The sequence below is a fragment of the Musa acuminata genome, chromosome BXJ3-10, assembly GCF_036884655.1.
Source record: "Musa acuminata AAA Group cultivar baxijiao chromosome BXJ3-10, Cavendish_Baxijiao_AAA, whole genome shotgun sequence".
Taxonomy (NCBI): Eukaryota; Viridiplantae; Streptophyta; class Magnoliopsida; order Zingiberales; family Musaceae; genus Musa; species Musa acuminata.
The window spans coordinates 30615130-30628473 of NC_088358.1; the positions used below are offsets into that span (position 1 = coordinate 30615130).

The 13344-nt window shown below is 43.6% G+C and overlaps 3 protein-coding genes across 4 annotated transcripts; 2 read left to right on the forward strand and 1 right to left on the reverse strand.

Moving 5' to 3' along the window:
• Nucleotides 1-4730: 4730 nt before the first annotated feature.
• Nucleotides 4731-5881, forward strand: LOC135651459 (transcription factor WRKY19-like). The gene is made up of 3 exons (XM_065171530.1): nt 4731-5044; nt 5126-5251; nt 5368-5881. The coding sequence occupies exons 1-3, from the start codon at nt 4731-4733 to the stop codon at nt 5879-5881; spliced, it is 954 nt and encodes a 317-aa protein (XP_065027602.1).
• A 375-nt stretch (nt 5882-6256) lies between these two features.
• On the forward strand, nt 6257-8679 carry LOC103968901 (uncharacterized). Of its 2 annotated transcripts, XM_065171815.1 has the most exons (3): nt 6257-6636; nt 8171-8238; nt 8396-8679. In XM_065171815.1, exons 1-2 carry the CDS (start codon nt 6305-6307, stop codon nt 8205-8207), a joined length of 369 nt encoding a protein of 122 aa, XP_065027887.1. In that variant the 5' UTR covers nt 6257-6304; the 3' UTR covers nt 8208-8238; nt 8396-8679. The 2 variants fall into 2 exon arrangements, with proteins under 2 accessions (XP_065027887.1, XP_009380526.1); XM_009382251.3 differs by lacking the exon at nt 8171-8238 and having other exon boundaries at nt 6260-6636.
• A 574-nt stretch (nt 8680-9253) lies between these two features.
• On the reverse strand, nt 9254-12732 carry LOC103968902 (protein trichome birefringence-like 25). Its single transcript, XM_009382252.3, has 4 exons — nt 12320-12732; nt 11304-11375; nt 10376-10671; nt 9254-10298 (listed from the first exon to the last, which is right to left on the reverse strand). The coding sequence occupies exons 1-4, from the start codon at nt 12540-12542 to the stop codon at nt 9522-9524; spliced, it is 1368 nt and encodes a 455-aa protein (XP_009380527.2). The 5' UTR covers nt 12543-12732; the 3' UTR covers nt 9254-9521.
• Between the last annotated feature and the right edge of the window lie 612 nt (nt 12733-13344).

The window sequence follows — 13344 nt, forward strand, 5'->3', positions numbered from 1 at the left end:
TCTGTGAGTTCCATGCAACACCCCTCCTATCCTCCTAGTCATCCCTTCTCGCAAAGTGGCGACTCCAGCCATCATCCGTCTTGGCGTCCTGCCCTACCGAGCCATCAGAGACGGGTCGTTTGCCAACTGTGTGACAAAGTCGGCCATTCCGCTAAAGTTTGCCGGTCTCGTCTCCGCCTCCCTACTCCGTCACACTGGCCACAGGCAAATCTCCTAACTACTCCGACACCTAGCCAGTCCAATTGGATTGTCGACTCTGGTGCCTCTCATCACATCACCGCTGATCTTCAGAATTTGTCTCTTCACAATCCCTATGGCGGCAATGAAGATATCATCATCGGTGATGGTAAAGGACTTTCTATAACTCATACTGGTTCCACAACGCTTAATTCTGACTCTAATACATTTACTCTCGATGATGTTTTATGCGCCCCTCATATTACACGCAACCTCATTTCTGTTTCTCAATTTTGCAAACATAACAATACTTCCATTGAATTCTTTCCTGATTCATTTCTTGTTAAGGATTTGAGCACGGGGGCATCATTGGTCCAAGGCCCGAATAAAGACAACATTTATGAATGGCCGTCAGCCTCTCGAATGACCCAGCCCACTGTTCATTCTTCTGTTGCGGCTCCAGTTGATGTGTGGCATCGTCGGCTTGGCCATCCCTCACCCTTTATTCAGCAGAAATTATTATCTTGTCACTCTCTTCCTTTTTTTAAGTCCCCTAATTCTATGATGCATTGTGATGCTTGTCTTAGTAATAAGAGTCATCGGCAGCCTTTTGGTTCATCTTCAATTTCCTCCTCTAAACCTTTTGAAATTATATATACTGATGTTTGGGGTCCTGCTCCAATCTTATCTTTTGATAAGTTTCGATTTTATGTTATTTTTGTAGATCACTTCTCCAAGTACACATGGATATATCCTCTTTCTCATAAATCTGATGTTTCTCGCGTTTTTTCCACTTTCCAGAAGTTGGTCGAAAACTATTTTCAGTCTACCATTAAAACAGTCTACTCTGATGGTGGCGGTGAATATCAAGCCCTGGCGTCTCATCTCTCAGCTTGTGGCATTCAACACCTCAAGTCTCCTCCACATACTCCTCAACTAGTTGGTTCTGCCGAACGCAAACATCGGCATATAGTAGAAACTGGACTCACACTTTTACATCAGGCTTCCATGCCTTCAACTTTCTGGACAGCAGCCTTTCAAACTGCTGTCTACCTAATTAATCGGATGCCTACACCAGTTCTACAACACCAGTCCCCCTTTGACACACTGTTCCACAAACCCCCTAACCTTCGTAAACTCCGCGTGTTCGGTTGTTTATGTTATCCTTGGTTACGTCCCTATGCCTCTCATAAGTTAACATCCCGATCTTCTCCTTGCGTCTTTATTGGTTACTCACTTGACCATAATGCTTTCCGCTGCTATAATCTCCACACTCACAAAATCTTTGTATCACGTCACGTTATCTTTGTTGAGTCTACCTTTCCTTTCCAAACCCTTCCATATCCTGCCATACGGACCACTTCACTATCTCACTGGAGTATACCTTCGGATCAATCGGACGAGCCTCCCATGTCTTCGTCTACTTCCTCCCCTCCTGATCCGCACTATATCACTCCAGTTCAACACTTGCCCGTTTCCTCTGTTCCTACTCCACTCCACTCTTCTCCAATTGATGGGGCAATATGTTCCGAAACACAACCATCCTCTTTACCTCCTTCTCGCCCAAGTGCCCCTGACGTGTCTCCACTTGACCCGGCTTGTGCCACTGATCCTCACCCAACATTACCTCCTAATCCTGTCATCTCCAATCATCCTATGACCACTCGCTCTAAGCATGGTATTTTTAAACCTCGTCAAGTACTTAACCTACAAGCTGTCATGAATTCCTCATCCCCCAACATTGAACCCACCACCTTCACTCAAGCCCAAAAATCTCTGCATTGGCGTATTGCCATGAGCGAGGAATATAATGCCCTCCTCCATAATTCAACATGGGATCTAATTCCTTTTCATCCTTCACAAAACATCATCGGGTGTAAGTGGGTCTTTAGAATTAAGCGGAACCCAGATGGCTCAGTTGCTCGATATAAGGCACGCCTGGTCGCCAAAGGGTTCCATCAACGACCTGGAGTTGATTTCACTGAGACGTTTAGTCCTGTTGTTAAACCCACTACAATCCGGCTTATCTTGAGTCTGGCTACCACTAAAGGCTGGCAATTACGACAATTGGATGTTAATAATGCCTTTCTACAGGGATCTCTATCTGAAGATGTTTTTATGCAACAACCCCCCGGTTTTACTCATCCTCAGTATCCACAGCATGTTTGCAAACTTCGAAAAGCCATTTATGGACTTCGTCAGGCTCCGAGAGCTTGGTACACTCAACTTAGCTCATTTTTGACTTCTGTCGGCTTTCTTAACTCCAAATCTGACACTTCGTTGTTTCTGCGACATCATCATGGAAACACAGTGTATATTCTGGTATATGTGGATGATATTATTGTCACAGGCAACAATCCCGCCAGCATCCAAGCGTTCGTCAAACAGCTGGCAGCTCGATTCTCGCTTAAGGATCTCGGACCCTTGAGCTACTTTTTGGGCGTCGAAGCTACCTTCACATCTTCCGGTCTCCTTTTATCACAACGCAAGTACATTCAAGATTTGTTATTAAAGACAAACATGCAGGATGCAAATGCAGTTACAACCCCCATCTCTACTAGCGGTTCTCTCAAATTATCAGATGGAAGTCCTGCTACGGAACCCACTCAATACCGCCAAGTTGTTGGCTCTTTACAATACTTAGCTCTCACGCGTCCAGACATCTCATTTGCTGTGAACAAATTATCACAGTTTATGCAGCAACCATCTACTCTACACTGGTCTGCGGTTAAGAGACTTCTACGATATCTTAAAGGGACTCTAAATCATGGACTCTTTTTTCGTAAACACTCTCCACTTCGTCTTCATGCATTTGCCGATGCTGATTGGGCGGGCAACCTTGATGATAGAACATCCACATCGGGGTATATTATCTTCCTTGGTGCTCATCCAATCAGTTGGAGTTCTAAAAAGCAAAAGACAGTCGCCCGGTCTACAACTGAAGCTGAATACCGTGTCATTGCCGCTACCACTGCAGAACTCAATTGGATCACGAATCTTCTCCAGGAACTCAACATCGATTCCACTCCTACAATATATTGTGATAATATTGGAGCTACCTATCTATGCGCTAATCCGGTATTCCACTCCCGCATGAAACATATTGCTATTGACTTCCACTTTGTACGTGATCAAGTTGTCCGCCGTCAACTCCGTGTTTCTCATGTTCATACAGCTGATCAATTGGCCGACTCACTTACGAAGCCTATAGCTCGTAAGCTGTTTGCATTACATCAGTCCAAGATTGGCCTCCTTGATAGGAGCACCATCTTACGGGGGCATGATAAGTAGATGAGATTTCCCTAACTGTTGAGGAAATCTCTCTACTCTGTTGAGGGAAATCCTCTAACCCGTTGAGGAAACTTCTTCTTCTACAACTCATTTATCTCTTTATTTTAACAAGGACAAACTATCTAATCCTTGGCCTATCCTTGGACAGTGTGCTGCGACTTCATTCTTCTAATGATCTAACTCCTACCTCGAATGGTTTACTGCTAAAAGGATATCCATATCACCATTTGTTAAACCTTGATTAGCTTAAGCAGTTCATGGTGTTGTGAGCAACGCCGGCACAAGAATGTATGAGCCTTCAGTCGACGAGTTTCATCCGTGAAATGTCACAGGTAGGCTCCTCAAACATGGGAATCTCATCGGGTTCAGGGCACTGCCATGCTTATCGAGATGAAACGCAGGATGGAAGACAGACATTATCGGCTCCATGATGGTTTCGAATGACAAGCTCGCCGCCCTCGTGACGACAAGCTCACCGTTGCCCTCCTTGGCTTGTTATGCATCAGAATGCTCGAGGAGGAACACGCGCACGTCGTCTTGCATCTGCCATGTATGATCTAATTTATATTTTTGCTGTCTCAGCAAAACCGTCGTACATGAATAGAGTGTCAGTTCCCATTGGGCCCCGATATGGGTCCCATCGTGGTAGGCTCGAAACCCTAAGTGTTCGTTGGACGAAGGCTCCGCCCAAACACGGGATCCTAAGCACAAACCAGAAAACCCATCACCACCATCACCGATCTGTCCCCGACGCGAGGGAAGAAGAAGCCAGTCGCAGGATTCTCGATCACTTCGGGCTTTCTTCCCGTTGAACTCCTCGGTCTCGAGTCTCGACGATTTCTTCTTTCTACAACGAGAAAATCATGCTTTGAATAGGTCAGCGAAGAGCATTCTCCCGTGCTTCGCCCCTCTGACCGAAGACCAGTCATCGACCAACCAAAACACCGGCAGAAGCAAGAAATGACAGCCGGAGAACTCGGCGTCCTCGGTCCAACTTTTGCCGCTCCGTCATAGTACGAACTCAGACTCCATCCTCCCCCGTCTTCCGATTTAAATCTACGTCCCATGTGCTTGTTTCTCCTCGCATCTTTCTCTAAACACGAAAGCAGCAAATTGCAGAGGACGTGTGTTTCTTTTAGCTGCTTTGTGTTGTAGCTTCTGATAGTTGCATTACGACGGTCATCGTTCTGTGGCATCTGCTTCCCTGGATTTGGAAGAACAGAGTCCATATCCAATTCATTCTTCTCTGTCTCCTTGAATCCATGTGTAGCGCGTGGGATCTCAGTTTTCTGATGAGGTTGCTGGCTCAGGCTGAGGAGCAAACGAGGCAGCTGGAAGCTAATCTGGGAGATGCTTCCGCTGCCGATCATTGCAGATCATTGGTGCAACAGATAAGTTCTGCTTTGAAGGAAGCCGTTTCCGTGGCTAGACTCATGGACTCCGAAGGGCCGCAGCAGCCGGCATGGCACGGTAACGCAGCAGTGGACTTGCCTCGATGGAACAGCGAAGGCCTGTGGAGCGAGAACTCGGAGACGGTCCTCAAAGAACAAGAACGCAGGGAGATGTGCAAGAAGAGGTGCACATTATATAGAGATTTTCCTTCAGCAGAATCTTTGTGAGACAAGGCTTCCTTACGGTTGTAATCTTTGGATCGCAGGAAAACTCTACCCAAATGGACGATCCAAGTTCAGATCTCCGGCAGCCAAGCGGGCGGAGTACCAGAAGACGGCTATAGCTGGAGGAAATACGGCCAGAAGGAGATCCTTGGAACCAGGCATCGAAGGTTAGCGCGCACACACTGAGAAAGCTCTCCTTCTTCTTACTCTGTTGCTCTGTTTAGGCACTCGCATGTCTCATGGTTCTTATGCGAGATCATTGCACCACTTCTGGCTTCTGCAGAGGCTACTACAGATGCACTCGCAGCAACAGCGTCGGATGTCTTGCAACGAAGCAAGTGCAGAGATCCGATCGGGACCCCTGCGTCTTCCACGTTACTTACCGAGGGGAACACACTTGCCTGGACAACCTGCAAGCGCGTCTCCATGATGAAGCTCCAACGATACTTGAAGCACGGCATCATCTCCAAGACCAGCAGTTGCCTCTGTGTCCTAAAACAAGTTTCATGGAAATGCAAGATCACAACCTAGTTTCTTCCTTCTCTTTTCCTTCCACACCACTCAGTAGCTTTGAGCCTAAGAACCAGATCTTCTCGTACACAAACCCCATGGAGAATGACCATTCAAGCAGCTTCTCTTCCCCATTCATGTCGCCACCTACCTCAGAATCGAACTACTTCGCAGTGTCTCCATGCCAGACGAGCAGCTATGGAGGGGGAACTGCTGATGCAGCTTTCAAGCCCCCTCATGTGGAGTTTGATCCAATTTTCTCCATTGATACTTCGAAATTCTTCTGATGTGCTCATAAAACAGAATCCATCACTGCAAACGACTGTTAAGATAACCTTGTTGTTCGATTAAGATAAAGGAATACTTCAGGTCTATCAACATAGAACAGTGTTCTGTTAAGCCATTGTTTGGCTAATAGGAAACGATGTTAAGCCATTGCACACTTATTGGAGACAAAAAAGTTCCAAAAGATTACATTTACCTGCCAGAATTCACTCGAAGAAATGTTTCTTGAAATTACTGCTGCAGCGCTTCAACCTTTTGCAAGGAGTCCGGTAACGTTACCGTCACTCACCGCCACCAACCCGATCTGAACCGTGCGTACCGTGCGGGGGTACTTCTCACGACTAAAGTTACCGCTCCGAAACCCACTTACCACCCTATTAATCGGGCAGCGTTCTAAGAACGGCCACGAAGGGCAAGTGTGAGCGATGGTGGAGCTGCCCAAGCCCAAGTCGGTGGTGGAGCCTTCGCCCCCGTCTGTGCCGGTTCGCGGCGGCGAGGAGGCTGCGGGGTGGAAGGGGGCGCGCTACCCGAACCCGCCGGACCCAGTGAACCCCGACGTCGCGACGCTGAGGGACCAGTGGCGCTTCGCCATCCGGCAGTACAGTCGGTGGTACTCCCACGCCTGGGGCACCGCCATCCTCGCCGGCGTCTCCTTCTTCGCCATCGGGTGGCTGATCAAGGGCTCCAACCCTCTCCCTTCGCGGGCGCCCGAACACGCTGACGACCGGCGGTCGCGAGAGGCGACCAGCACCGAGAGGTGAGTCTTCTTGTTTTCCTAGGGTTTCTATTGTTGTTGTTGCTGGTGTTTTTGGAATTAAATGACTTCTACACGAAAAAGATGTGTTCTTGGGTGAATTAGAGGAAAGAAATTGTTAAAGATGGAAAAGGATTTAGGGCTGGATCCAAGAAAGATGCGATCTTGAATGGATGGACCAAATGAAGCTTCTTTTCTTTTTCCCTTCCTTTGGGTTGAGCATCGATATTTGTTTCTTGATTCGTATCCTTTGCACGTAACTTCTTCATAGCTAGAAATGAATGAGACTAGGGTAACCATTCACGAGTATTTTGCTTCAGGAAGCATCATTCGTCGATAAAGAACATGGTAAATGAAATCATCAAACTGATCTAGCTGGTCGTTTTGGTTCAATTGATGATGAATGTTAATGTTCTTGTCTATAAGATGGCTGTTCACAGGGTTGCCAATCTTTTTTCTTGGGTTGGATGCAAGAGATTCTTTACCAGAGAAAGAATAGTAGGAGGTTGACATTGAGGAGGAAAATGTGTAGTGAATGATATGTCCTCCTCATTATGTGATCAGAGGAGGATGGCATCGGTTTTTTTTTTTCTTTTCTTTTTTGTTGTTCTCTGCAAGAGTATGCTGTTGCATTAAGTACATAAGAACCAAAATATCATTCACAGTAGGTTACATTTAAAGTTGAATTAATCAAATAAAGCTTAAATTCTCAGAGCACTTCAATCTAATATTCATGATATCTCAGTCTTGAAAAACAATCAAATAAAGTATATATTAGTATGGTCAGAATAGTGTTTGCATTGTTGATTAAGCACAGGCACAAACACCTACAATCTTACAACCAATTTATAATAATAGAGCTAACATACAAGTAAATCAGAGAGTAAGGAAAGATAGAATTCAAATACAATTATTCCTAGTATTTGATGAATCTCCACTCTACTGTCTCTTTGAGCATTTTATGTAGAATCCTCTTGCTTCCAGACACAAGCTTAGAATCATACATAGACCATCGATAAGCACTCACACATATCCCATGCTCCCTTGTATATAAATGAGGAAATTCTTATATAATCCACTCACACATAAGCACCTCATGATCAAGAAACAGGAAAACATAAGCTAAAGGCTTTTCTTTGATGATTGCTATCTTTTTTTTCCAATTTTTGCATGTGAGAAGATTCATAAGAAAGGCCTTTTTATGAGGTGCACTGAAGCAATGTTACAATCAAGAAACAAGGAGTATATGAAAAGACCATTAAAACCATTACATCAATTCTGTCTCCTGAGCTCAAATTTTAGAACACATTTACTTTGGAACCCAAATCAGTTCCTCTGTGCCTATGATAGTTGTAAATGACAGTTTTTTAACAAATATATGCTACTTCTTAGGGAGAAAATATATGGAATTTTAATAAATCCATTGTTTATACAATCTGTCCAATTTATCTTGTATAGATTTGACATGATTGGCATCTGCCATCATTTGGGTACATTATTCAGGGTACCAGTCTTGGTTCCTTACACTCATGTGCAGGCATGTATATATTCAGCATCATTTTATGGATGGGTAAAACATATGCTGTTCGAGTGCAGATTCAATCTGTAAGTACCAGATGCCAATCTTGTGTTGCATATACCAAATCTGACCACAAGCGATATATGATCTTAGAGCAAAGAAAAATACTTCCTGTTTGCTATTCTTGCAGTTGGTTATGGATAACCATATTTGTTTCTTATCATCTGCACTTCTTTCTATCAGGTGACTTTTGCTATAAGAATCACAAGCTGCAGGTGAAGCAACTCAGAAAACATGGAGCCAGAGGAGGAGATCCAAGAAATAGGACTGTGCCATATGATGTAATATAGTTGAGCATGCTGCAATCTGAGAGAATTGCTTGGACTAACAAGTTTGTTTCCAGTTTGGTTTCTATGGTGTTTTTTCTTTTTGAGTTCTCCAGTCTGTGGATGATGGTCCGTCATCTGCCTTCTTGTACCTTTTAAGATGATTATGAATAAGAGAGAAATGTCATCTGCCTTCTTGTACCCTTTTCACTGATTCTGAATAAGAGAGAAATATTTCCATGAGAATTTGTCGCATAAATCTTCACTTACTGACTAGAACAGCAAAGGGTTCCCGTTTAATCTATTGCTGCTTGCTGATAAAAAAGAGAGACTCGTCGATGTGCAAGAATTTGCAGTCAACGGGGCTGCAGAAGAATGGTAGGATTATGGACAGCTCTGTGATGACAAGCTTCGAGGTGCATCTTTTCTTGTTGGTGGAACAACTCTCAATCAGATTTTAGGGTTTGCAATATGATGGTTCTATGAATATATGTCATTCACGCATAAGTTATTTCCTACTGGAGTCCTTTTCGGATAATATATATTACTAAATCATGAAATCATTTATCATGATCGAATGATGTAATTAACATATTAAAACAATTTTATTGAATCAGAATCATTAATTCAATTCTACATTCTCTATATAATTAGGTAGCTAACTTAAGATGATTTTGTGGCAGTCAGATCGACTTGTCCATCCATAGAAATATAAAACGGTCTCGTAAACTTGCTGTGATCATTTGAATGCAAAAGACGAGAGAATACTGAGAGATTGCACAGCAAAGAAACTTTGGACTACAATGCCACATTCCATAGTACAAGAATAAGCGTCTCTTCCACCATCAAAAGAATGCCAGACATCTGTAGCAACCCAACTGAGGATTCTCAAGTCCCAAAATTTACAAGCTAAATCCAATTGCACTCGTACGGACGAGAACTACATACCAATCATCTGCTGCAGAACTCGATCTTAGAATCCTGGTGTTGGTTTTCGAATGATTCTATCTCGACACGTATGGAGGATGCAAAGAAACAAAGCTTCACTCACCCAGTATGAGCTCCATAATTAGATCATTCCAAGTATCGATTGCGCCAGGCAAGCACCAGTGCAGGCAGTCATTCTGAACCTTCGCGTTCTTATCCTTGTCGAATGGATGGAATTTCCTGTAGGGACCCGAATGAGCATCAGGCCGTAGCCAGGAGAGTTCGTAAGTGTCCAGGAGTTTCAGGCGCACCCCCGTCTCTGAACCTTCGACCACCACCGCCCTTCTGAACTCCTCCACCTCGATTTTTCTCATCACATGGTCGACATTACTGCCGTTGAACTCCCCTATCTTATATGGCACGGTCCTGTTACAGACCCCGCCGCTAAACCACTCCCCATATTCAAAGTGGTCTGGTGTCCATGTCCTATAAATGACAACGGGTTTGTGCCCAGAAGTAGTGACGAAATTATATACAGAATTAAGGATTTTACTATACGCATACTCCAAACTGACTTCTGACATGTTCAGCTTAGGGCAATAGTGGCAGCCGATGACTGTGTTATTCTCCATGTAGATTGCGGTTTTCAAAAACCACTGACCACCAGATATTACCACATAGTCGAAGTTGTTATACTGACTTGTCCACTTTTTATCGAGGGTGTCGATGTGGAGCCTATTTTCAGATTTTGACTCACCATCATCATTTTCAAAGATCTCTGCTTTAATCAGGAAAGGGGTCCAGATAAGTGAGAGAGTGAAGTTGTGAGAGGGGAAGAGCCATCTTCTTGATTTGTATTGATCAGCATGGTAGACCTCGACAGCTTCTTCAGCCTGGTATGAATTAGTCTGATCAGTTATCGGCTTGAGAGATCGTACATGTTAGACTAGATAGCATAATTAAAATTCACCTTAGAAAGAAGACAGATCAATGACTGTGCATGGTTGCGAAGAATTGAATCACCAATCAGTCCCCAACTCTTGTTCCGCATAGCATTCAGAAATTTCTCGGCATTGAATGGAGGAACATCACAAACATGTGGTTTCCATCTCCAGAAGAGGTATCCTGTATCAGGACGCCCATTCTTCAAACAGTTCTGAGGATATTCTATAAATCTGCAGCTTGCATTGGTGTATGCCGGTCCCAAAGGATTCGGGATCCATTCCCCAGTAAAAAGATCACATTTATCTGCATTGCTTATGGTGCCTGTCCCAGTCAAATGATAGCATAGTAAATTTATATAACAAAGAAAATGGCAAGGGGAAAAAAAAAAGAAGGAACTCTATGAGAGTCAGCATGAAAAATACTCGAACCACATTACATTAAAAATCAGGATACTGTGCAAAGTAGACAAGTATTTCAAAATCCCGAACCCTTGAAACCAGTAAATATGTCATTACTAGCAAAGACCATCTACTGCATCACAAATAGAGAGTTTAAAAAGAAGCAGACAACACCGACTGTCTTTAGAAACATCAATCTTTCCGTTTTGCCTCGTTCTGTCCTTTGGCAAATCACATTGAGAATGATATCTAATTTTACTTCAGCTCCAATTAATTTCTAGTGCTTTCAAATTCATATGCCTCCATAATTTTATAATATTTTATATGTATATCACATGAAAACTCATTTAACCACAAAGGCTCGAAACCAAAAATTATAATTTCTTATCTGAAATCCAACATGCACGAATACTATGAACTATGAAGTAGAAGACCAAGCTCAGCTGCTTGATATGGCACAGCAATAAGTTGTCTAAACTTACCAAAACAACGATTATTTCTCTTATTCCTTTAATTTCCTTAGAATCTAAAGTTAAAATCTCCAAGTCTCACTACCTTGTTGAGAAGCCTTTCCATCATCGAAGACCTCTTCTGTAACTGGAGCAGCTGAGTCTGTTAATGGTGAGCCTGCAACAGGAAAAGATATGGAACAAGATGAGATAGATAATATCAGTGACATGAAATCTAAGATTCATAAATAAATGGCAAGCATTTTTTTCTAAATTTTACCACTCGAAAAAATTCAATGCATGACTCTCTTATCAACCAATCAACAATTGGTTTCTCCAGGACAGAGAATAAGGTTTCTGATATAGACCTTTCTTAATTTGATTCAGTATTTTACATATTTGACTTTTTTTGTATGCACTTCACTGATATATGATGATGATATCGCAGCTCATCCTGATGGGATCCCCAGATCTAACCACCAAGAGATAAACCACAAGAACTATACCAGAAGCCCTAAACAACGATATCTGTCAAACATCATCACATAAATTAACCTCTATTTCATAAGATGAAGATCCTATGGCTAACAAATATATGGCCTTGACAACAGTGAATTCTCAAAGATCTCTTTCCTTGATTCTCCTAAACTAATTGACAAGTTGCTAGCGATTAACCTAATTCTCGAGATCCCAACCCCACCAACAAAACTCAAGTCTTTCTCAAGAAAACCAAACACTCTAAATCTTGGCTTATGAAAAAGAAAAGAAAAGACATGTCTTTATCAATAAAACCGATCTAAATCTTGGTTCTATAAGCTAAATCACAACAATTGGAAAATTGTTTTCTCCGCGACAAAATCTAGAAGAAAACACGGCTTCTTGTTTTCTAAAGATCAGATCTTTCCACTGCAAAAAATGCAGATTTGTTTTCTTTCAAGATTTCCAACATCGAAAGCCTCCACGATCGATTCTTTGGCCGTTCTATCAAGAGAAAACACGATAGATGACAGCAAAAAGAAACCTCTTCTTTAGGTTCCTTGTTCAATTCCGTAGCCGCGGATCAAGCAATTCGTCCAACCCCAACCCCCAAAGACTAAATCTTTCGAGCAAAAGACCCCGCACCTTCGCGCGGCTCTGCATCCCCGACGACGCCGACAACCACCGCCGTGGAGGATGCTGTCTCGGCCACGGCGGCGGGTGACTCCGACACGGGGAGGAACACGGCGGAGCGGGAGAAGAGGAGGCGGAAGGAGAGGCCGAGGAGAAGCACGAGGACGAGAAGCTTGACGAAAACGTGGTTGCTCTTGCGCTGCAACGGCGGCCACGGTTCCCAATCCATCCCCATTCCCCTCACAACATCTACCTCTTCCGGCAACCAAAGAAGAGCAGAGAAACGACAAGAGAGACAGATAAAGAGAAAGGAACCGACGCAGCGGACGGAATGAGACAAAGAAGAGGGCGGGACGTGGCGGTGTGAACCACAGGAAAAACGCAACCCACAGGTCAGAGTAAAGAAGAGGGCAAGAAGAAAAGGAAGAGCAATGGTACGCAGCTAGGGCAAGGTAAAGCAAATCCCTGTTTTGTCTTGTTACTGCTGGTAGGAATGATTACCCAACTGGTTAAAGGAACGACATTTTTACCAGGAACCGAGTAAAAGGACAACTTTTGCGACAATACGGAGTAGATTAGAAGAACACGACTTCCTTGGACGCATGCTTCTCTGCTTTCATGCAAGACCGACGAGTGACAAGCGTTCTTGAGGCGGGGCATTGCAGTTCATAGAACACCGACGATTGTCACCGCTGTCATTTTGCTGCCAATGATCACGTATAGGATCCCAAAGAAGGAAGTTTGGTCACTCCATGTTGTTCCTGTTCCTCTGCTGTATGCTTTTGGCAAAGAGAGACGAGGAAAAAGGATTCTTCTTGAGACGGAGTCATGGTGGCGGAACACAAGACTTGGGTCGCCACCGTCGTTGCTTACAGCGCCTAATCAATGACTAAACCACACACCTTTCCAATTACCAACCAATGTCTGTTGATCTGGACATTCATGTTCTTCTTCACTAGAGACTGGTAATTTGTAATTATCGAATTATTTCCGAACAAAAATGTATAATTATTGAATTAAGTAGGTCAGGGAATGTC

What these genes read in the sequence shown, in the direction of transcription:
- LOC135651459 (XM_065171530.1), top strand. Translation starts at nt 4,731, where the DNA reads ATGTGTAGCGCGTGGGATCTCAGTTTTCTGATGAGGTTGCTGGCTCAG. An exon ending in AGGGAGATGTGCAAGAAGAG is followed by an intron (nt 5,045 to 5,125) that starts GTGCACATTATA and finishes TTTGGATCGCAG; the next exon opens with GAAAACTCTACCCAAATGGA. An exon ending in CTTGGAACCAGGCATCGAAG is followed by an intron (nt 5,252 to 5,367) that starts GTTAGCGCGCAC and finishes TGGCTTCTGCAG; the next exon opens with AGGCTACTACAGATGCACTC.
- LOC103968901 (XM_065171815.1), top strand. Translation starts at nt 6,305, where the DNA reads ATGGTGGAGCTGCCCAAGCCCAAGTCGGTGGTGGAGCCTTCGCCCCCG. An exon ending in GAGGCGACCAGCACCGAGAG is followed by an intron (nt 6,637 to 8,170) that starts GTGAGTCTTCTT and finishes ACTCATGTGCAG; the next exon opens with GCATGTATATATTCAGCATC.
- LOC103968902 (XM_009382252.3), bottom strand. Translation starts at nt 12,542, where the DNA reads ATGGGGATGGATTGGGAACCGTGGCCGCCGTTGCAGCGCAAGAGCAAC. An exon ending in GGATGCAGAGCCGCGCGAAG is followed by an intron (nt 11,376 to 12,319) that starts GTGCGGGGTCTT and finishes TTCCTGTTGCAG; the next exon opens with GCTCACCATTAACAGACTCA. An exon ending in TGATCTGTCTTCTTTCTAAG is followed by an intron (nt 10,299 to 10,375) that starts GTGAATTTTAAT and finishes AATTCATACCAG; the next exon opens with GCTGAAGAAGCTGTCGAGGT.